This window comes from Callospermophilus lateralis, chromosome 16 (assembly GCF_048772815.1).
Source record: "Callospermophilus lateralis isolate mCalLat2 chromosome 16, mCalLat2.hap1, whole genome shotgun sequence".
NCBI lineage: Eukaryota > Metazoa > Chordata > Mammalia > Rodentia > Sciuridae > Callospermophilus > Callospermophilus lateralis.
This window is the reverse complement of record NC_135320.1, coordinates 15,948,561-15,972,578: the sequence shown is the minus strand read 5'-3', so window position 1 is coordinate 15,972,578 and position 24,018 is coordinate 15,948,561. Positions and strand designations below refer to the sequence as shown.

The 24,018-nt window shown below is 38.6% G+C and overlaps 1 protein-coding gene across 4 annotated transcripts; it reads left to right on the top strand.

Moving 5' to 3' along the window:
• Positions 1-23,203: 23,203 nt before the first annotated feature.
• On the top strand, positions 23,204-23,785 carry LOC143382088 (transforming protein RhoA-like). 4 transcript variants are annotated; one of them, XM_076835967.1, is made up of 2 exons: positions 23,204-23,332; positions 23,393-23,785. In XM_076835967.1, the coding sequence occupies exons 1-2, from the start codon at positions 23,204-23,206 to the stop codon at positions 23,783-23,785; spliced, it is 522 nt and encodes a 173-aa protein (XP_076692082.1). The 4 variants fall into 4 exon arrangements, with proteins under 4 accessions (XP_076692082.1, XP_076692083.1, XP_076692084.1 ...); XM_076835968.1 differs by having other exon boundaries at positions 23,204-23,359; positions 23,612-23,785; XM_076835969.1 differs by having other exon boundaries at positions 23,204-23,359; positions 23,472-23,546.
• The last annotated feature ends 233 nt before the right edge of the window (positions 23,786-24,018 follow it).

The following is a 24,018-nucleotide window of genomic DNA, read 5'->3' as shown; positions in this document are numbered from 1 at the left end:
TAATTTGCTTAACACAATTTTTATAAATTTTTTTATCACTAGACAGGTAAGTTGAAAAAAATTCTATTAAAAAAAAAAACCTTTTCTGAAAATACTGAAAAAAATCTGTAATTTTCTCCAGATAACATATTGCTAGTTGCTTTTGTGCATCCTGCATTCTCAGAAAACATGAAAGGTGTATGTATGTGAATATTGCTTTAATTAAATATGCCAATCTCATTTCAGAGAAGAATGCAGGGGTGCTTAGCTGAGCAAAGTTGCACATGTCTATAATTTGAGCTCTTTGGAGTCTGAGGCAAGAGAATCACCATTTCCAGGCCAACCTGGGAAACTTAGTGAGACTCTGTCTCAAAAAATATTTTTTTTAAGGACTGGAGTTCTAGCTGAAGTGTAAAGCACATTTGGGTTATATCCCCAGTACCACCAAAAATAAAATCTAAAATACGCAAATAACCTATAATACTAGAAAACAGATCAGTGGTGTCAAGAATAAATTATACCAGACAATTAAATAAATGATTTTATTCAGCCTATTGCAATTTGAGTTGGTTTCTATAAGAATACAATTGTTTAACAACATTAAAATATTTACTGTTAAATTTTCTCAATTTCTAGGAAATTTAGGAATATTCAGTTTATATAAGCCCTTATTTATCTTCAAGACCATGTAATGTTCCTTGACTTAATAGATTTTACAATCTAATTCATTAATACCATCTGGAGGTAGGAAAATGTTATACACTCACAGAATCAGAGGTAAAGGTTTTTTGGAATTATAGACATAGTAACAGAACACACGGAGAAAAAGCTTATAGCTACAATTTAAAATTTCAGCATGGGTCAGAGGTAAACACAGAATTATGGAACTCACTGGTCCGTATCAGCAAGCTGTTCTCTTTCCAGGGAATATGAATGCTTAATTGATTTGAGTTCAAAATAGGCAATCAGAAAAGACTAACAAACCAGAATCTCTGTCATCTTGTTCTCAACAGACTCAAGTTCGTTTACAGAGAAGAGCAAATAGTTAAACCATCTATCCAAAAGAAGCTGGCGCCAGAAACCAAATGAGTACTCAAAAAGTGGTGTAATTAAAACCTTCAAACACTCCCAGAAGAGTATTTTGAGAAGTCACAGTCCTGGACCAAATATCGGACACACTGTTGGGTCTCAGGATGTGGAACTGAGCCCTTCGAAAACCTGAGTGGAATAAACAGATTCAAAGTGAGATCCAATCCTGTCCAGAGTATCATGCCCTTGAATCCAAAATGCATACATAGTTTTATTCAGGCTATAGCAATAGGGAGAATGCTCATTTCTAAGACACACCTCACAGAAAAGAAAGGGGGTGGGGTTTGTAAAGGCAGGTAGAGATGGATTCGTTCAGAGTCCTACAGGAGTCAAGAGAAAAGATGAGATGGGTCTTATATCAGAAGAAGTGAGGCCAAGCCATCCTTTATGGTTAGTTCCCACCCCCATCTCTTAAATGTAAAAATGGTGGGAAAATACATTCTCAGTAAACAAAAGATGTGGGAGGAATTCCTTAATCTTTGCAGTTTTTTTCAGGAGTCTAGGGCTCAGTTGAAGTATTGTCATCAGTTGCCTTGAATTAGGGGAAGGGTTTGGGAGGAAAGGACTGGCACAAGGAAATTTGAGGTACAGGGAGTACCTTCATTAATTTAACTGAGATGATGGTTTCATACATGTGGATGTGAAAAGTTATTGGACATTTCAAATGCATAGTTTGTTATGTATCAAAACATGCTTCAAGAAAAGTATTGCACAAATCTGATTAACAGATTTGCCTGACAAACACTTTTCTTCTCATGTGACAATTTTGTGAATTACTGTCTTAAGTTCAAAATTTTGGAAGTCAGACTACTATTTAAAAGATATGTGGCATGCGTTCAAAAAATGAGACCTTGTATCAAACTGTCCTCAATATTTAGAAACTAATAATCATTTTAAGAGATATAATTATACTATGTATCATAAATTTCTATCATCATTAAGAATTCTTAACATTCAAGTGCTTGACTTTTGAGTTATTTTCTCAAAGTAGCCATTGCCATTATATTATGAATCACCAATTTTTTTGTCTTGTTTAATCTACTCTGCTTTAATGTAATAGAAGCAGTTTCAAAAAGATATGGCCAAGTATAACTTTTGTCAATTAACTATATTTAAAATCAATAAAATAATTCAGTATTCATTTTTATTCACCTCATCACAAATTAGGTGAATAAAATGAATAATAATTTTTTAATGATTAATAATAATTTAGCATCTTCTTTATTTCTTTTTCTTAGGATCAAGAAAAAGGATGGAGGACCATATGCAAAGGTACATGTTGCTAGGAGAATCATGCATTTTATGTGCCAACTGATAGGTAAAGGTGTGTTTTTAAGTTGCTAGAATAGGATTCTTCATTGCTTCCTTGGGTGAGAGGTCAAGATGCGAACTAAGATGGGGAAGAAAGATCAAAAATATACAGATTATATACTAGTGTGGCATAATAAAATATAGTGTGGGAAGAAATGTCTTTAGAATGACCGTGGGCATCTGTTTTATATTACTGAAGGGAGGCTGAGCTGTATGAGGAGAGCCCATGTGGTGGAACAGGGCTTGGGATGCAGTTTGATGTCCTCATGGATCATGCGGGAAGTGGGATATGATCGTATGTTTTATAAAGGGGATGTACACATCAGCAGAGCACTCCATCAGGCCAATAGGACTGAAAACCATTTGAGCAAAAACCATTTGTACGTACTTCAAGTGGAAAGACATTAGCGCTATTGAATTATCTAAGACACTTGTACAGTCAATCTGCTATTTCGTTTAAGTTCTTTTTTTTTTTGTAATACTGCCGGTCAAACCCAGGGGCACTTTACTGTTGAGCTACATCTCCAGTCTTTTAGACAAGTTTTTGTTTTGCAATAGAGTTTCGCTAAGTTACTGAGGCTGGCCTTGAACTCTGCCTCGGCCTCCCAAGTAGCTGATCACTGGTGTCACCAACACACCATTATTATGTGTAATGTTTTAGTCATCAACATATATCCAGATTATATCAGCAGTATTCTTTTTTTCATGCAATCCAAATACTATCAAATTGGGACCTGGTATTGCCTATTTATTATAATTTTGTTGACATTGTCTTTGACTTTCCATATATAAATTACTTATAGCAAAAATACTTTGTCGGTGTTATGGGTTGAATCATGTCCCCCCAAATTCATACGTTGGATTCCTATTCCCTAGTACCTGGGAATGTGGCTATATTTGAAGATAGGGTCTTGAAAGGTGTATTTGAACTAGAATACCATATTGGACTGGGCCCATCATCAGAGTGGGCCCTAGTCCAATATGACTTGTGCCCTTATAGGAAAATGAGATTAGGACATAGATACATGCATATACATCTGTCTCTTGATATTCAGGGAAGACTAGTTCCACAACACCCCTCAGATACCAAAATTTCTAGAAGGTCAAGTTCCTTATATGATAATGGTATAGTATTTACAGCCAACCTACACACATCCTCCAGTATAATTTAAATCCTCTCTAGATTTATTTATGCTACCGAATACAATGTAAATTCTATGCAAATAGTTGTTATATAATATTGCTTAGGAATAATGATAAGACAAAAATCTTCATGTTCAGATGCACTAATTATTTTTCTGAGTACTTTCTATACTGTCTAGAAACTGTAGATCCAAGGACAGGTGGATGTGAAGGGCTGAGTATGCCAGGAGAATGCCCTGAGAAAGTGAAGATGGACATCTATACACCAAGGACAGAGGCCAAGAACAGGTCCTCCTCTCGCTCAGGATGAACCAACCCTTCCAACACCTTTAGCTCAGACTTCTTGCCAAAACAAAACAAAACAAACAACAACAACAACAACAAAAAAAAAACCTGAGAAAATAAATATCTGCTGTTCGAGCCACCTAGTCTGCCATACTTTGGTGTGGCACTTCTGGAAAACTAACATAACAGCCCATATGCTTTTAAGATATGTAACTGAGTCTGTTTATACCATATTGTAATGAGATTTAAACTTCAGGCCAGACCTAAGGTTGACTGTCATCTAAAGTCAGATATAGCAGCAAGCCAGCAAACTAACTGCTATGTTAAGCGGAGAGCAGAAGACCAAGAAAAGGAAGGATGGAGGAGACAGAGGAAGAGAAGGGAGAGGAGAAAGGAGAGGAGGAAAAGAATAATGAGGAGAAAAAGGAGGAAGAAGAGGAAAAGGAGAAGAGGAAAATGGAGGAAGAGGAGGAGAAAGGAGGAAGAGAAGGAAGAGGAGGAGGAATTGGGGGATGGCTAAGAGAAGAACATCATGCCCTGCTCACAGGTAACTGATGTTTCACCCACAAGCCACCTGTGGTTGCCCTGGGAAACAGCCCCACCTGGATATCAATACTGTGTACATTTCAGCCCCAAAGCAGCCAGGCACCATGTGCTGTTTACTTTCCCACTCTGAATGTACAATTCTGAAACTAATATACAAATAAATAAAGAAATAAAGTTTTCTTATCCAAAATAAAAGAGCTTTTATTCAGTTCTAATAAGCTTGAGGAAAATACCTGATCTAGAAGACACATTTTTGGATAAGAAAAAAAAAAAAAAGTTTGTCAACTTGCTGCTCTTTCTCAGTCAGGGTAACTTTGAATGACAGTCAATTTTAGGACAGGCTTGAAAGTTAATTTAAAAAAATCCCAATATGGTATAAAAAGAGTTACACATGGTGGGGGGGGGTTGTATTTGATAAACTTGTTTAAAACTAGTGGGAGAAATAAGGATAAGATAACTTATAAGGATAATAAGGATGATAAAAACTTTTGAATTTTCAAAATTTTGTCCTAGCATAAAACTATCATTAGCTAAAATGTGAAATAGAAAGGGATCTGTCATTTGTGATTCATTATCCCCTTACATTCTCAAGGTGATAAATTTTAATAAATACTCGAATACCCAATAAAGAATTGGAGTTTTAGTATTTTCCAAATTCCCTTTCCCTAGACGTTGGTTAGGAGAGAAATTCATTCTCTAGGTGCATAAATTGACAAAACTCCTGGGAGAATTTGGGAATAAATTTTTAAACGATGAAAATAATATCCTCAGGAGGCTGAGGTAGTAGGATCACAAGTTCAAAGTCATCTTCAGCAATTTCGTGATACCTTGTCCCAAAATTAAAAAATGAAAAGGTCCTGAGATGTAGCTTAGTGGTAAAACACCCCTGGTTTTATAAAAGTAATAATAACAACAACACAATAAATGTGAGTGGTCACCTCTTCTTGCTATTAAAAGTATACAATTCTTCATGGTAAGTAGATTTTTTAAACATTAAGTAGATTACTAAGACATGCCATGTGTAAAACCCTTCTTCAGAGAGATTAGAGTACCACTAGTAATTCAAAGAGTCGTACTTTCCTGTTGATTGTTGACGGTATCATACTCCTATAACTTTAGATTCTAGTGTTATGCATTGTTCAAAATTTCACTATATTCATATTTCTATTAAGCAATTAATCTCAATACTTTTTCCCCTTATGGGTATGTATAGGTTTTCTCTCCCCCACTATATAACATTCTCTTCTTGCCTCCTTTTTTTCTACCCCCATCTTTCTATTTAAGACATTTGCTTAGTATTGCCATTAAGTCATTTGATTAGAAATCAGGGATCAACTTGTATTAGTTAGGTTGCATTGGACTGAACATAACATATCCTGGCTACAGCTAGATGAAACAAGGATATGCGGCATCTTATATAACAGATTTCTAGAGAGATCATGAACTTCAGGGTTGATTGACTAATTGGCTTGATGTGTTCAACCAGCATCCAGGTTCCTCTCATCTCTGTGCTCTTTATTCCTGACAATTCCAGGCTGGTGTCCAGAGGACAAAGACAGTCTGTTCCTTCCTACAGCACTCCTTAGCAAGGAGGGTTTTTTTTTTCTTTTTTTTTTTTTCCTCGAATGCCTGCTACAGACTTCTCCTGTCTCTTCTTCAGCCCTTCCTTGAATCAGCTGCTGAAGAGGGAATGAGAGATTAGTTGGGTTCCTGTTCTATCTTTTCTGTTCTTTGTCACTGCACACTTTTGCTATGCAAAGTGCCGTGATTCCCTTTGTGCTGCCAGGACCCAGGCTTTTTGCTCTTCGGCTTCCCTGCATTTACACAGCCTCAAAGATTCAACCCACTAATCTGGACCTACCTCACTGGACTGATGTTGATCTCACCTCTATCCACAGATCATGACCTCTAAGATCTGCCCATGTCTCTTGTCCTTCAACCACTATCACTAAGCTGCCTGGTGGTTGATGACCTGGTCTGTCACCTTACAGTTGACTAGGAACATTCATCAAAACCCAAGAGCTCACCCAGCCTAGAGCTTTGCAGGACATAGCAGATCTGTAGAGATAACACAATTCAATGATAAAAGCGATGTTTCCAGAACCATCTCCCTAACAATTGAGCATCATTCTTATTTGAGCTCATTTGAATTGCAATTCTTTCTCTTCAACAGAGTTCTGTCTATTCAGTCACCCATTAGCTGAAACTCCCCAAGGCTTGGGTCCTTGCTGGATTTACCATCCAGGCAAGAGGAATCACAAGTTCAAAGTCAACTTCAGCAACTTCGTGATACCTTGTCCCAAAATTAAAAAAAAAAAAAAAAAAAAAAAAATGAAATGAAAAGGTCCTGAGACCTGACCTGCCCAGTTCCTTGCAAAACAAGCCAAGAATTTCATGAGACCAATACTAAAGCCTTAAGGAGCTTCAAGCAAGCCAGGAAGATCAAATGCTTAATATAAAGAGGTGTGAGTAGGGTCATCAAAAGACAATAGACAAGACTCAGTGGAGATGAGGTCAGAAGATAGAGAGCGGATGGAAGGAGCAAGGAGGGCTCTCTAGGTGGGCTCGGGAGATTGACACAGGAGTCTGGGGACAGATGCAGAGTGGATGCTCACATTCTTAAGGCAGTACAGAATAGTACTGACTTCTCAAGGTGGATGAGCGGGAGCTTGCAGAGTGCTGAGTGCCCCCTGTCTGGGCAAAGAGAACTTTTTCCTTCTCAGCTTTTGTCAGAGTGAATGAGATAATGCATACCTGGGTTGCAGAGGAACGACACATCCTACATCTTGAATTTATCCACATTCCCCCTCCCTCCTCCCTGGTACTATGTGGAAACAGATGTTCTGCATTATCACGGATCTGAACCCTGCCAGTTAGATAGCCTCGCCCATCAGTCTCTCCTCACCTCTGTCAATGTCGTGGCTTGGACTCAGAATTTCAGAAGTAGTGTAGGCTCTGTTATCCCCAAATTAATTGATTGTGTAATTAAAACAGTGCTTGGCACATTGACTATTAATATTTTATTAATATTACTATTACTATCCTTAGGAACTAGATCTGAGAAGCAAATTCATTACTTAGGATTTCTAAAATAAAAATGTATATGACTAAACTTTTATGTAGGTCAGGAAAGACATATAGGCCAAATACAATTTTGTGACTCTATCATTAGATTACTATAACCAAATATTTTTGTGCCTCACTTTTGAAACATTTTCCCCACACTAACCTAATTTCTTTGGAAGATTAGGTGATTTGACAATATATTACATTAACATTAAATTAATTATCTGCCTTCTCTAGGTGCTAAAATATGTTCAAGTAGTTAATATATAATTTTAATGATGAATTTTCAGAATAATTCAATTAAATTCCTTAGTAAGCCATGTGTACATTATTTCAAATTCTTTATTTAAAGGAGCACAGTCACATAGTCTAGAGAAAATTGTTTCATACTTCCTTCTGCTGGTGAAGGAATGAGAGATGAGTTGGGTTCCTGCTCTATCTTTTCTGAGGTTTAGATAGTTCAGAAAACTGTACTCTAGAACACTATCCACAAAAAGAAATTGCCATAATTTTTCCATTTAGTGTTCTAGACGGAAAGAGAAAGGACACTGAATTAAACTCAATTGATATATAATTCTAGTCTTGGGCCTACAACTTACATCAGATAGACCATTTTCATTCTCTGGCTCAGCTTCCTACAATAATAAAGAAAGAGCTTGAATTAGACCATCTCTTAGGTATTTTCTTCTTCTGTGATCATATTATTAAAATCCTCCTAGTGAAATAATTTCAACCACTGCAGTTATCTTGTTTCTGTGCTATTTTCCCTGTATCTCTCCCTCACACTCCTTTTTAACACTAGCACTGATGATAGAAGCTAATGTTCCTATAACAGAATGCATCTGGTCAAGGCTACAGTTTATAATGGATAAGTCAGAGCAAAACAAATTAAGAGGGTCGAGTTTGCTTTAAAAAAACATATTGGAACAAACAAAAGAAATTCTATGCCCATCAAGAGAATTATTCTGGAACTCGTAAACTCATTTAATCTAATAATTCCACATTAATATAATTTTCTATTTGAGGCTGAGCCACATGCAAGCTTATTTATGCATGAACAGAGCAAATCAACATCTTCATTCTAGATTTTTCAGCCACTTCTCCAAAATGACTGGAGGGAAGTTGTTCTACTGATGACAGATTAAATCCACAGTGGGAAAAGATTATACTGTGTGTTGAACTTTCTTAAGGTGAGCAGTTTCTTACTTTGGACAGGATAACTTTAACCTATGGATAATTTCTTTTTATTTATACCATTAGTAAGAAAATTGGTCTGGTGATATTTTTCACAGAAAAAAAAAGTAATATTTGTTTTTCAATTCAACTAGCTTAGATAGGGTTTTTCAAGATGCCTTTGATGTTCCTCAAAATTAATGATGTCTCCATTCTCTCTGATGAGCTTTTGGTTCTTTGAAAACAAACAGGGAGATGATCATTCTGTGATGAGGGTGAGGCCATTCAAGGTTTTCTATTACCCGTTTATCTTCCGTCCATGATTCTGTTAAATAAACACATGTTATTTACACTAGTTCCAATCTTCTGCTGGAATCATTTAAGCCATCTGCAAAAGAGAGTTCTCCTTTTTCTTCCCCAAAGGTCCAAATCAATCATCAGCCTCCCTTCTTTGGAAGGGCTGGTACAGAGGGCTTATCAGGTGATTCTCTGATGGTTTAGGTATAGCCAACACCCCATCTCTCCTCTCCTGGGGCAAAGATGATGAACGTTGGACAACTAATGGTTCTATTTTCCAGGAGTGTTCAATAGACCCTCTTTTAATCTAAGAAGGACACAAGAATTAAAAATACACACATTTAAAATATGCATGATAATATTTCAAAGAAAGGTGTGAACAGATCCTGATTTAATTTAATTTTTTTTAATTTAATTTAATTTAATTTAATTTAATTTAATTTAATTTAATTTAAGGACAACAGGTAACAACAGCCACAAAACCTGCCAACCCCACAGGGCTGTTTCCGTAAGAAAGGGAAAACAATTGTGCTTTTCAAGGATCCCTACAAGTACCTGATAATCCACTTGGTACCAGCGTTGTTGCTGTTGGTGGACAGGGATGATAAAGGGGAATACAGGGAAGGAAGAGAAGCTATTTTCCTTTCTTGAACAGAATTTTTGTACTTCCCACCTGCACACGTGCCAGTGATCATCAGTATCCCTTGGTTGGTTTTGTTTTGTCATTGGGCTTTCGGTAAGAAATGTTCCCAGAGGGGAATTATTTTCTTTCTCCAGGCTAGAGGCTGGCTTAGGAATAGTGAGAGCCCCTGTCCAGCAGCTATACTCTGAACACTCCACAGGGCCTGGTATGGGTAGGGAAGGTGAACTTTAACTCTGCTGATAGCCCACTGGTCTTCACCCTCATTGCTCAGATTTTTTTTTTTTCTGTGCTATCTCAAGAGGGACAGCCACTCTGTGTGCCTTCCCCATGATTCCTCCCTACTGAGCTCACGGGAGACCGTCACTAGAAGTGTTCATCTTGGGTATATTATATGCAGACCTGTGTTAGTTTTTCTTCATTGTGACCAAATTTGCCTCCCAAGAACAACTTAGAGGAGGAAAAGATGGCTTGGGCTCATGGTTTCAGAGATTCATTTCATGATCAGCTGGCTCCATTGCCCTGGGCCTGGGGCCATGGTAGAACATCATGGCAGAAGAGTGTGACAGAGGAAAGGTACTCAGCTCATCATAGACAGGAAACGGAAAGACCCGTAGAAGCACCAGGGACAAAATACAATCTCCAAAGCCATGCCCTAGTGACCTGCCTAGAGTTACCACCCAGAAGTCCTCTCAAATTGTTAATCCATTAAATGTATTAATCCACTGATTAGATTACCACTCTCCTAATCTGGTCACGTCACATCTGAATCTCCTGCCTTGTCTCATACTTGAGCTCTCATATGAGGGAACACCTCATATCCAAACCATAGCAAGACCCATATCGATGGCAATGTAAAATTTCTTATTAGCTTTGTAATAGCTGTGAATGAGGGGCCCTGAGGATTGAACCCAGGGTGCTCAAGCACGGAGTTATACCTCCACTTTTTTTTAAATTTTATTTTGAGACAAGGTCTCACTAAGTTGCCCAGGCTGGACTCAAATGTATGATCCTCCTCCTTCGATCTCCTGTGTAGTTAGGATTACAGGTGTGCACCACCACGCCCAGTTTAAAATTTTGTTTTACTTTTTATTGGCATATAGTAGCATTTTAAAAAATACGCAAACAATAACACAATATCAGTGAGTCCTTTCTTCACAGATCTCTAGGGTTGAGGTCTATGAAGGAGATGGGAAGCCAATGGTTATGACTAGGAAAGGAGCCAAACCATGGACTCCCATTCACTTTTCTCTTTTAATTTCTGAAAGTTATTATTATACCAGTATAGGTAATCTCCTATAATAATCTCCCACTGAGGGTCTGAGCTGTGTCTCTACACCGACCCATTTTTATTCCCCTTTCCCAGACCTCTTCCTGGCATTTCATCTTAGGCTTTACCTAAGATTCATCGATTCCCAAAATTCCCCACTCAGTAGGCCTGATGCCCATGAGGACCTCAGCTGAAGGACCTTCCCTGTCCTTTTATGAAATCCAAAGAAGTCTTTCCATTTAGTCATTAATTTAACCCAGCATGCTCAGTGCTTAAAAAAAGTGGATGTTTCATTTTCCCTGTTGTGTGCATATCTGCATAAAAAACTTCTTTAAAAATCCAAAGAATAACAACTTAAAATGTTGACATCCTAAAATTCAATTTTTAGGCTGGAGATGTAGCTCAGTGGTATAGGGCTTACCTAGCATGCATGAGACCCTGGATTCAATCCTCAGTACTGTAAAAAAAAAAAAAAAAAATTAAATTAAATTAAATTTTTAAATTAAAAATGTATTCTTAAAATTGGTAAATTTGAAGAAAAAGAAATAAAACCAGTATTGATAAGGGTCTTACAAAGTAAACTTTCTATTATGTGGCTCTCAGAAACATAAATTGTTACATTTCTGGAAGAAGATTTGACAATATGTATCAAAACCTTAAAAATGTTAGTACCTTTGATATAGTCTTTTTTTTTTTCTAAAACTAAGACTTTATGAAATAAGGATATGTACAAAGGTGTCATTGCAGCATTGTTTAATAAGGAAAATATAGGACTATTTCAGGGACAAACAGGAAGATAGTTTAGTCATTCATAGCACATTCATGCATATTAATGGTATATGATTTTTAAAAGGTGATACAGAATTGTGTAAAATAATATAAAATTTCTTGATATAGTCAGAAAAATGTAAAAAATGTCAAGTACAGATAACAAAATCTGTTAAGAAAATATCATCAGTGGTTAGCTCTTGCTGCAGGCCGGCTGGCTGCAGCAAAATAACCCGGGGGGGTGACGAACAACTTGTGTAGATTGATACAGCAGGAGAGCTGTTTATTGTAGGACAGGAGAGGTATTTATACATGCCACACAGCTTATCTTAATTAACATAAACTAGATACAGCAGTCAACCAATAAGAAATCTCCACACTTAATGTCTCACTGGCTTTACTTCACAAACCACTCCCTCTGGCATTTTGCCAGACGCCATCCTGACTTGTTTACAGACTCTAACAAGTTCTGGTTAATGAAATTATAATTAAACTATTTTTATTTTATTTTTTATGTGGATATTTAAATTTTACTGCCATAAACTCGTATTATTATATATTCCAATCTATTTTTTGGTAATTTTGTATTTTTTGCTGTCCTGAGGATCATGCTGTACCACTGAGCTACATTCTCAGTCCTCAAACCTAATTTTTAAAACTTACATGTTGACTTCATTTTTTAAGGCATCAGGATTTTTAATATACCTAGTCCAAAATAATATTAAGACAAATTATTGAAATGGCAGATATAGCTCTTCAGAAACAAAAAAACAAGGAGGAGGAGGAGGAAGAGGAGAAATCAAAGAAGGCATGAATAATTGAAAACTAGATAATTTAAACTGTATCTCCCTATCTTCTCTTTTTAACCAAACACACAAAAAAGATTCCCAACTCTTGAGTTGAATTTCAGTAATTGCTTATGTTCCTTGAAAAGGTTTTTGAAACATGAAATTTTCAAAATTAGGAGATTTTAGTGAAGGAAGTAGAGCAAAAAGTAGCATATATCCCCCCAAATAACCAACCAATCATGCACATATAGACCTATTGATTTGGTCAAGGTTGGCTATAAGCTCTTGATAATCCATATTCCTATTTAATTGAAAGAGATGGGGGGGACCAGGAATTTTGCTGGGGCTAAGACGGGGAATAAGTTGCTAAGGAGTGAGGTGTAGACCCCCTGGGTGTGTCTTGTCCTTGCATTTGACCTTTATGATCATTCTATTTCCTGTTAGTCTCTATACTCTTACTAAAAAGGACGCACCTCACCTGCTCACACCTGTATTTCCATTTCCCTCTGTGTGCCCTTGAAAAACTGCTGTGACTCCATTTTTGAGAAACCAGCCTCTACCTCAGAGCAAAGCCTGTCCAAGGAAGGGGGTGTGACCCTTGTCCTTGGAAAAACCCACAGAGCACTCCTAGGCACATACCCACCCTGCTGAGTTTGTCTGCAAATAAAAGGAGAGATCTGTGGCGCCAAGTGTCCCTGACTCAGTTAGGCTAGGTGAGGACCCATAGCAACCCCCTAGCAACCACCAATCATCATGAGACAAGGAAAATACCTGGGATGCCAGATGACCCCCACACACACACCAGTAGTTTATGGTGGTTGATAACATGTTGGGAAACCATGTAGTTTAGCATGTACTCCCCTCGCTCGTGGCCTAAACCAATCAGTTCAAAGGAATCCCCCTCTTGTACTAACCAATCACCCCTACCCATCTTGTTCCCACCAGTGAATGTGCTAATCAATGTTAAGAGTTGTTGTTTGACTTTCCCGCAGTGTGGAATGATTTGCTGTGTGATGTTGTGACGCATGGAGTATCTCCAAAAAACCTATAAAATCTCACTGAACAAAGGACCAGGACTTACTCCCTGGGACTGCTGCGTGGGGAACGGTTGTGAGTCCAGGCTTGCAATAAAGACTCTTATGTGATTGCATCAGATTTGGCTCCTAGAGGTCTACTGGGGTCCCACGAATCTGGCATTATACCCTGTGGGGTGACATTGGAGGTGCAAAGCGTTTGTGAGTGAAAAGAGCCATGAGCCTTTTTACTGAAGCTCTTCCAACCCTAAAGCACATCCAAACCTCAGGTTTTTGCTGCTTCTTGCAGCCAGGTCCTGGAGGATCCCCTTCACCACATCTTGCTCAGCCTCAGTGTCTTCATCCAGCAAGAGAAATTTTATCTGTTACAGGAAACGTCTTTAAAAAGAAGTAGCCATGTGAGCTCCTTTAAGGCAGGAATAGAGATCCTTTGTACTTCCCTGGAATCCTGAGGACTGCCCCTCCTGGCCTCTGACTTCCTTTTCTCCCCTCCCTTTCAGCTTCAAGTTTCAATGAGAATGCGGGGTAAACCTATTTGTAACAGAGAAGAAAAATCAAGTTGCTCTATGGGCATTTTAATTCAATTCCACACATTTCTTAGTCCCAGAATGTCTCAAATGGGAAAATGTGGTCTGAAAGTCTTCCCTCAGCATTCTCCAAACTACCATTTGGCGCCTGGATAATGATTAACACCAATCTAATAATAAGAGGACAATCTATTTGTAGATGTTTTTCTGGCAGTGACTGTGATGGTTTTAGTGCACTTTGAATCGTTAAAAAAAAAAAATCATCTTCTTATGTTATCCAACTGGTAATTTTTATAGTTTAAAAAAAATCTTTTTATATAAATAAAAAAATTAATTAAGAAAATTTTCTATTTTACTATGGCAAGAACTTTGCCTTCTGCATTTCTTCTCCCAAGTAAATCCAAATTATTCATGAATAATAATGAATTACATATGCTTCTTTTTCTTTGGATTTTAGGGTTGGTTTATGCATTTTTTCCACTTTCTAAAATTTTATTTTGTATGAAACAAATAACAAAATAAAATTACACAGTAGCATACATTATAAAGGCATGCAATAGGACATATGTCATTTGGAAGTCAGAGGTTGCATGAGACTGTGGTTTATTAGTTTGATTTCATATGATCTTTTTTTTTTTTTTTTTTGATACCAGGGATTGAACTCAGTGGCACTCAACAACTGGGCCTTATCCCCAGTCTATTTTGTATTTTATTTAGAAAAAGGGTCTCACCAAGTTGCTTAGTGCCTGGCTTTTGCTAAGGTTGGCTTTGAGCTCTTGATCCTCAGTCTCAGCCTCCCGAATCACTGGGATTACAGGTGTGCGTCACTGTGCCCAGCCTGAATATAATCCTTCTAACACTGTTCTTCCAGCTTTATGCCTTCGCTCCTTCTCAGCTGTATCAGTTGTGAGCAGGATGTGAACATTTGTTCACAGTTTCTATTTTGTTAATGGTGCCGACCTACCGAACTCCACTCTCCTTCTCCCTGCCTCCTATGATTCTGGCATCACACTGAACTACCACAGAATTACAGTATCAAACACCCATAATGTTGCATGCAGAACCCGAAGGCATTGGGTACTGCCTTATGCTGACAACTCCTAAGAGTGTGCCTCCAATCAGATGGAACCCCAAATTCAGCATCAAATTCAGTTTTATACCTAACACCAGCACTTGATCAACAGGCATTTCAAACTCAACCAAACTCAACCACAATTCTTATCTATAAGTTCCTACATGTAATGTCCTCCCAGTCTTCCCAGCCTGAAATTCTAGCAGCATCTTTCATACCATTACTAAGTTTTAAAACCAAGGGATGCTGTAAACTCCACCTGACACCCATTCCACAATTAATTTTCTTAAATAAATCTCGAACTAACCCATTTTTCTTCTTATCTGAACTACTAAGATGCTCCTATATTTGACATTCCATTCTGCTCTTAGAAGCCTAAATGATCTTTATGGAGCATAAATCAGATCATTTCACCTCAAACCACACTTGAAGCCCTTGGGATTCCTCTCACTGCAGTTTGAGAAGACAAAACAGAAACAACAACAACAACAACAAAAAAAAAATCCTAAGTTGCCAATGTGGCTTTTTCATGAGCTGAATAAATATGTATCTAACTGGACACAATAGTCAAGTCTGCAAAGGCTTCCTGTGTCCTTCCACTGTTCAGAGAAGGCAATGGTCCAGTGGGACTGCTGGCCCTGCAGACCTGGAGGCTGGAAGATTAACCCAAGCTCATCATATAGCTTTGTCACCTGGCATAATGCAGACCTGATGCATGTCCTCTGTAGGCTGGTAGATCCCCGATTCCTCCAACAAGGAGAGAGCCAGAGGACATATATTCTCCTACTCTTCCTCCCTGGCTCATAGTTTGGTGAACTCACTGGTCCCCTGGAATGGAAAGAATCCAGGACACTCCCTCTAATGGAGAGATCCCCCCATGGGGACTCAGCACTCCCCAGTACTCCCCCACTGCCATGGTCCTCACCATACTCCACCCCTCGGGGTTTTTCAGGGACCTCCTCTCTAGTCCTCATACTTGTCAAGTTGTTTTCTCTCCTATGTTTGCTTTTGTTCTTTCTCTGCCTGCAAAAGGCATATCCCAAGCCAGATGCTTTTCATCCTTAGGGTCTCAGATCAAATGGCATATATTGGGGGATGATAAACAGAACACAAAATAAGTCTTTATGATGGTGCTAAAGCCATATGTATGCAGTGGATGCATACTTCAAATTCTGAGTTTTGAAAAATTTACAATTTCGTTCTACAAAGAATGTGCCTATTTTCTACTCTGTGAATAGACAGACTTTCTTGTGTTGACTGTTTTTTAATTAATGTTAGAATAAATTCTTATTGTGTAAATTAACCAATAGGTGGCAGGACTTCAGAGAAAACTGACATTCTCCTGTCCCATTGCAAAACACTATCTGCATAAATCACCAGATGATTAACAAAGATATAATAGTTCTAATTCAGGGTTTTAAATTCAAGCTTTGCGTGTTTATATTTTAAATGCTAGGCTGCTTTCTTTCAATCTAATAATAATTTTTCAATTTTGTGTAATTTTAATTCAAAAACATTCCACTAAAAACATTAAATATGATGATATGATGCAGTGTTAAGGAAACCACAATATTTAAAAAGTAAGGGAGACACAATTTATTTTAGAATACATGGCTCTTAGTTTAGGGAGATACGATTTTTAGGGAAAAGATAAGGCCCCCAGGGTACAATCTGGAAGGAGATGAAAAATAAAGAAAGCTGATTTTTGCAGCTTAATAGAATGATAGAGAGATTAGGATAGAGAAATTGAGAAGCTCAGGGAACCAAGAAAAAAGGCAGGCTTATGAAGACTCCATGAGAGATCTCTCTAGGCAACGTCCCTCCCCTCTTTCCCTATAGCCTCTTTTAAACTTCTCTGCAAAATTTGCAGTTTCCTGCAGGACCCTGTCCTGTTGAATAGTGTATAATGTCTCCCTTGGGTCATGTGATCATGGGTGCTATAATGTACTATAAGCCTAGACTTTATTCTGATGTATATTTGGGTATTTTTGCAAATGTTTTATACATTTTGCAGAATCTGCCCTCAAATTTAAATCTACAAACAGCAGCTTGAGTCGAGTTTTGTAAATTAAAATAATTTTCAGGCCCACTGGAACATTTGTAGCCTATGTTCTCCTGGAACTCCTGTCAGGAGTTCAACAGTAATTGCACACTGCATTAATATTAAATAAGCCCTTTAAACATGCTGTTCTGAAGGTGGTGATGCAATTTCAGTCACTTTTTTCTCCTTATGCATGTGTAAATACCAAGTTGGTTTAGTAGAGAGGCACTAGGAGGAGACTTTGCCACAAGCTTTACATCTTATAATAATCCTTTGGTACACTACGTGGAAACTCCCAGAACTATGGTGTTGAAACAAAAGACACAATTGTGCTGTTTAACGTCAATGCCATCAGTGCTGACGTCAGTGCCAAGGATTGTTGATTTCAGTAATGAACTTAAGGCAAGAAGCGTGATATGTCACTGTTGCTGGTCAGAAGTGTGTTCTGGTACAGTTGCACATTTCTTGAGGCCATGTTACTAAGCAGGATGGAGAGATCTTAGGACCTTTATACCAGGCCACTATCAGGAACAGAGAAGCTTAGTTTTAGGACTTGCTGGGTTTTCCTCAAGATAGAATCAAAGCCTCCTAAGATAGGTCTCAAGATAGGCTAATTGAACCCCAAATTTGTGCAATCCTTCCTTTGTTTGAGACTCCTTTGAAGCAAGATGGCAGAATGAAACAAAAGTCCACATCTTATTTTCCAAAACCAAATAAAATAAGTAATAACAAAGCTTAAAATTAGTTAAAACTATGTAGGAATCCCATACAAAAGAAAGAGAACAACTTCATGTCATCTGTTCCCTTTGAAAGGGAAATATTAGATGAAGAAAAACGTGATACTAAAGATTTTGAGTGGCTCATGCTTTGCCTCTCAACCTACAGAAGTATAATGTATACAGGGGAGATAGTGAGTTAAGAAACCTCCACAATCTTTTATAGTTTAGAATTCTTTTCTGGTTTTAATTTTTTATTTGTCTAAATTTTTATTGGTAGATTATAGTTATATATATAATGGGATCTGTTCTTACATATTCATGCATGCACATAATATAACAATATAATTTGGCCAATATCACTTCTCGGCCCTTCCCCTTTCCCTCCCTTTTTGCTACACTAATGAACTCTCTTCTATTTTCATTCCACCCCCACACATCTTTCTTTTCTTTTTTCCTTTCTAGCTTCCACAAATAAGAAAAAATATGACACTAGAATTTCTGAGTTTAGCTTATTTCACTTAAAATAATGGTCTCAAGTTCCATCCATTTTCCTGAAAATGACATAATTTCATTCTCCTTTATGATTGAATAAAACTCCACTGGGTATGTGTACTTTATCCATGCATCTGTTAATGGACACCAACGGCTGGTTCCCTAGTTTGGCTATTGTGAATTATTCTGCATGTGTCACTACAGTATGCTGACTTAAATTGTTTAGGATAAATACCAGGGAATGGTATAGCTGGGTCATATGATGGTTCCATTATTAATTAGTCTATTGAACACTCCACAATCTTAATAATACCACCAAATTTGCAGAAAAGTGAGCTAATTTTGAGGATTACTACACACACACACACACACACACACACACACACGAAAGAAGAAATATCTTTTATGACTTCAAAGTTCACTGAGGCTTAAGGGGTAATGCCAGAACTTGTCTTAGTTTTGTTTTGCTTTCTGGGATAATGAGGAAGAGTGGGAGGGAATTGACCTAGGCTTGGAGAAATAGATTAATGCAAAAAGGTAATATCACAGTGTTGCATTATTTTCCTCATGTTGACATGCCAGAATACCAGAGACTGGGAAGCTTAAACAACTGAAATTTATTTTTCCACAATCCCAGAGGTTAGACGTCCAAGATCAAAGTATTGGCAGGTTTGGGCTCTCCAGAAGAGTCTCTCCCAGACTTGTAGATGGCCACCTTTCCTTATATCCTCATATGGCCTTTTCTCTGTGCAGACACATCCCTGTGTGTCTCTTCCTTTTCTTAAAAACACACAAGTCATGCTAGATTAGGTCCATTTTTTTTTTTTGGTGGGGGTGAGGTGGATAGCAGGATTGAACTCAGGGGCACTCAACCACATGTGGGCACTGTGGTTGAGTGGCACTGAGCCACATCCCCAGCCCTATTTTGTATTTTGTTTAGAGACAGGGTCTCACTGAATTGCTTAGTGCCTCTCTTTTGCTGAGGCTGGTTTTGAACTGGTGATCCTCCTGCCTCAGCATCCCAAGTCACTGGTATTATTGGCATACGCCACCATGCCCAGCTAAGACTCATCTTAATGACCTCATTTAACATAATCACTTATTTAAAGGCCCTATCTCCAAACACAGTCAAGACCTAAGGTACTGTTTGGACTTCATCATTTGACTGAAGTGGAGCACAATTTATTCCACAATAGTTATTGAAAATGAATTTTAATCTATCAGTAAGTCGAGCTTCAGTAAAAAACTGAAGACTTAAGAGAATAGGTTTTTCAGTTTCGGCAAAAAGAAAAAGTGGGGGAGATGATATCGAGGGATCACTTTACAGTGGTATTAGTAAAAAATATTTCGAAATCAACTATTTAAAAAGGTCCTAAAGGTAAGCAGCAAATGAAGAAACATTCATTCATTAAAACTCCATGAGAACAGCAAGAATCTATGGCATTTGGACCATGACCAACTTTGTCTCCTTCCACTGTAATGGAAACTCTACTCCAGGAAGCTGTAGCCAAGAACACAGAGCCCACTCTCCCTCTATCATATGTTAAAGGACAGAAGTATTCCCTTGGGAAAGGGCAAGATGCCAGCATTTCTTATTCTGCCTCTAGCAACCTGTGGTAGAGGCTAAGTTCTGAAAGGAGACATCTAAGAGATGAGGGCTTTGTTCTTCCACCTGGCCCCAACTTATGGGGTTCTATTTTTGAGAGGGATATACTGAGAATACTGGGGCCCTGATTGCCCTCAGCCCATCTCCATGCACAAAGCAGAGATTCCATACATGGATAAAAAACTGAAAAGATACAAAGTCACTATCACCCTTGCCAAGCTCCAGCTTCTTAGGCAGAAATGTCATTTCCAGAGTCATGGCTCAGAGGCTTTTTCCAGAATAAGAGGCATGCTAGAGATCTTCCCAAAGGAATTGACTTTATTTACAAAGTGTATAAGGAGATTCAAGTCCTTCAAACCAATGGAGGTCACCAAGAAAACAAGCAAGGAAACCAGTAGATTCATTAGTAATACAATTGTCCCTTGGTATCCACAAACAATCCCAGGAGCCTTTTCTGAAACCAAAACCTGCAAAGGCTCAAGTTCCTTATGTAAAATGGTGTAGTATTTGCATATAACCTACACACATCCTCATCTTTCAATTATCTCTAGATTACTTATAACTTAAGTAATGTAAATTGTTATTGTATTGTTTAGGGAATAATGACAAGAAAACAATATTTGTATGGGTTCAGTAGAGATACAATTTTTCCAAATATTTTTGATTTGTAGTTAGTGGAATTAACAGGTGCAGAACCTGTGAACAGGAAGAGCCAGTTGTAAATGCTACACCAAAGGCTATCTGGTTTACCAGAGATAACCAAGGGAAAAGACTGGTAAAGTTGTCCTGGGATCAGAACAAATCTCAAATGTTTATCTTCAGAAATCAACATTTGATTGGTCTGGTGTGTGGAACAGCGTATTTCCAAGAGCATTGTTGAAGCCAATAGGGCAGTCAGCTGGCAATTAGTAGAGCTTAACATCTGGACATGGTCAGAGCACACAAAGAGAACCTGCCTAAAGCACTGTCATCTCACAGTGATGTGGGCATACTCAGGTTGGCACCCCTGAGGAGCAGCATCCCAGGCTTCATACTGTGAGGAATACCTGCTAGACTGAACTCAAATAATCCAGCCAGTCACTAAATAAATAAATGAGCAATGTGTGTAATACACACCAGATTGGGGAGGAACCAGTAAGAAGCAGAGGTTCTACAACATATTACCCAAATGTCTAGTTTCCAGGATAAATATTGTGAGACATCTAAAGAAACCAAACCTCTGGTTCATACTCATTTAAAAAGAAAAAACAAAACATACAGCCTGCCTGTGAGAATGTCCAGATGTGAGATCCAACAGAGAGAGACTTCAAAGAACCCATTGTAAATATGTTAGAATAACTAAAGGAAAGCATGACTGAAGAGTGTATGTTGGTAATGCCTTCATCAAACAGAGACTATCAATAAATAGATAGGAGTCTCAACAGTGAACAAAATGAAAATGCTAGAGCTGAAAAGAATAATAACAGAAATGAAAAGTTAACTAGGGGGCTCAACAATAGATATGGGCAAGGAGAAGAATGAATAAGCAGACTTGAAGGTAGATCAATAATGATTATGTAAGCCAAAGAACAGAAAAAAGAATTTAAGAAAGTGAGCAAAGCCTCAGAGATATATGGAATGCATTAAACACGTTGACCTACATGCGATAGTAATGGCAGAGGAGAAGACAGAAAAATATGGAAAGAAGTGATGGTTGAAAACTCTCCAAAGAAAAAACATTAACCTACACATTCAAGAAGCTCAGATGCTTCAAGGAGAGTAAATACAAAGAGAACAACCACAGGAGACACGTTTTTAATAAAATTCTGAAAGCCAAGAACAAGGAGGAAATGTTGAAACCATGCTGGTACCTGGAAAAGGACCCATACAAGATTATAGTGGAATTCCCATAAAAAATGATCTAGTATGCATGTATAGTATACATAATACCCTAAAAATGAAGGAAATGTTGTCATCCACTACAACACAGATCAAAGTGGAGAGTCAAATGAAATAAGCCAGGCACAGGAAGTCAAATATATAATCTCACTTATACGTGGAATCGAACAATCTACTAAAATTGAACTCATGGAATTAAAGAGTTGAAGGGTGGTTCAGGAGCTTGGGACATTGGAGGGGGACTTGGGGTGATGTTGAAGAACACAAACCTTCAGTTAAGAGGAATCAATTGTAGAGAACTATTTACAATATGATGACTACAGATAACATGGATGTACTGTATTCTTACAAGTTCCTTTTAAAAGAAGATTTTACACATTCTCACCATTAAAAAAAAAAAGTAAGCCTATGAGGTAATGCATGTCCTAATTAGTTTAATTTTCCCATTCCACAGAGCATACATACTTCAAAACATGTTGCACACCATAGATATACACTATTTTGTCAATTAAAACATAAATTTGAAAAAGAAGCCAAAAGAAATGGGGGAGGGAGAAGTTGTTAATGATAAGAATCTTATCTCCCACAAAGCAAAACCAAGCGCATTCTCTTACAAAAACTTAGAAAACACGTTGCTAGCAGACCTACTTTACAAGAAATACTTAAGACCTCAAGCTGAAAGCAAGGGACCATCATTCTAATACACACAAAAAAACTAAGGGCTAAAAACGAATTACTTTTTGTTATTGTTGTTACCTAAGATTCATCTGATTTCATTTTTTATTTATTTTATTTATTTTTTTATTATTTCTTACATCACAATAGAGGAGTGCATTACATTCATAATTTTTTTTTTTTTGCATTGCAATTCTTAGTGGAAGGAGACGGTCATCATTATACAAAATTCATGTATGAAGATGTGAATTTGGTGTTAACATACCTTACATACACATTTGCTAAATTGTGGTATAAAGGTGTATTAAAAACTAATTACTAAACATCCTTAGGAGGCTCGAGCCCCCCCTGGCGCCCGGGACGCGCGCAGCGCAGCGCTCCCCGCCCTCCCGCCCTCCTCTGCCCACCGGCCCTGCTCGCTCGCGCTCCCTGCCGGCCGCCCTCCGTTAGTACGCTGTTGCCTCCGGAGCCACCCGCCTTCAGTCTCTGGCTGGGCGACTCTCCTCCGACAGGCGATCTCGGCGGCGGCACAAAGAGTCCTCTGAACGTTTCATCAGGAAAGTTCAAGGTACTTTTGTACAACTTCTGCCACACAGGCCGTGCGTTTTGCAGCACGTTTGTAAAAAAAAAAAAATAAATAAATAAAAGCATTCCTGAGAATTTGAACTGGACGCATGATGATGGGGATGCAAAGAGGATAAGTGGCCAAGACCCAGGAAGATCGTCCAACTCCCCCAGACCCTGACATGGAGAACGACCGAAGCAAGAGAGTCCTTTAACACCCCCGGGTTTCCCCCCAGGACCATGACTGCCCTCAGGAAGAAGCTGGTGATCGTTGGGGATGGAGCCTGTGGCAAGACATGCTTGCTCATAGTGTTCAGCAAGGACCAGTTCCCAGAAGCCTATATGCCCACGGTGTTTGAGAACTACGTGGCGGACATCGAAGTGGACGGGAAGCAGGTGGAGCTGGCTCTGTGGGACACGGCGGGGCAGGAAGACTACGACCGCCTGAGGCCCCTCTCCTACCCGGACACCGACGTTATCCTGATGTGTTTCGCCATCGACAGCCCAGAGAGTCTGGAAAACATCTCCGAAAAATGGACCCCAGAAGTCAAGCACTTCTGCCCCAGCGTACCCATTATCTTGATTGGGAATAAGAAGGATCTGCGCAACGATGAGCACACGCGGAGGGAGTTGGCCAAGATGAAGCAGGAGCCCGTGAAACCCGAAGAAGGCAGAGACATGGCCAACAGGATCGGCGCCTTCGGGTACCTGGAGTGTTCCGCAAAGACCAAAGACGGAGTGAGGGAGATTTTTGTGATGGCCACGAGAGCTGCTCTGCAAGTCCGGCGCGGGAAGAAAAAATCCGGGTGCCTGGTCTTGTGAAGTCTCGCTGCAAGCACGCCCTCAGGCGGTTGATTTCCCAGGGCTGTTTATTCATCTTCATGCATGATTCCTGACCTTTTTCATTTATCTCTAATTTACCTCGGATTACAAATCAGTATTTAGAAGCCAACCGTGATTATTAAGGATGTCCAACCTAACGTCTGACCCGCCAGGGTCCTTCTGACGGCTGCTCTAATAGCCCTCTCTGCACTCCACCTGACACACCAGGCACT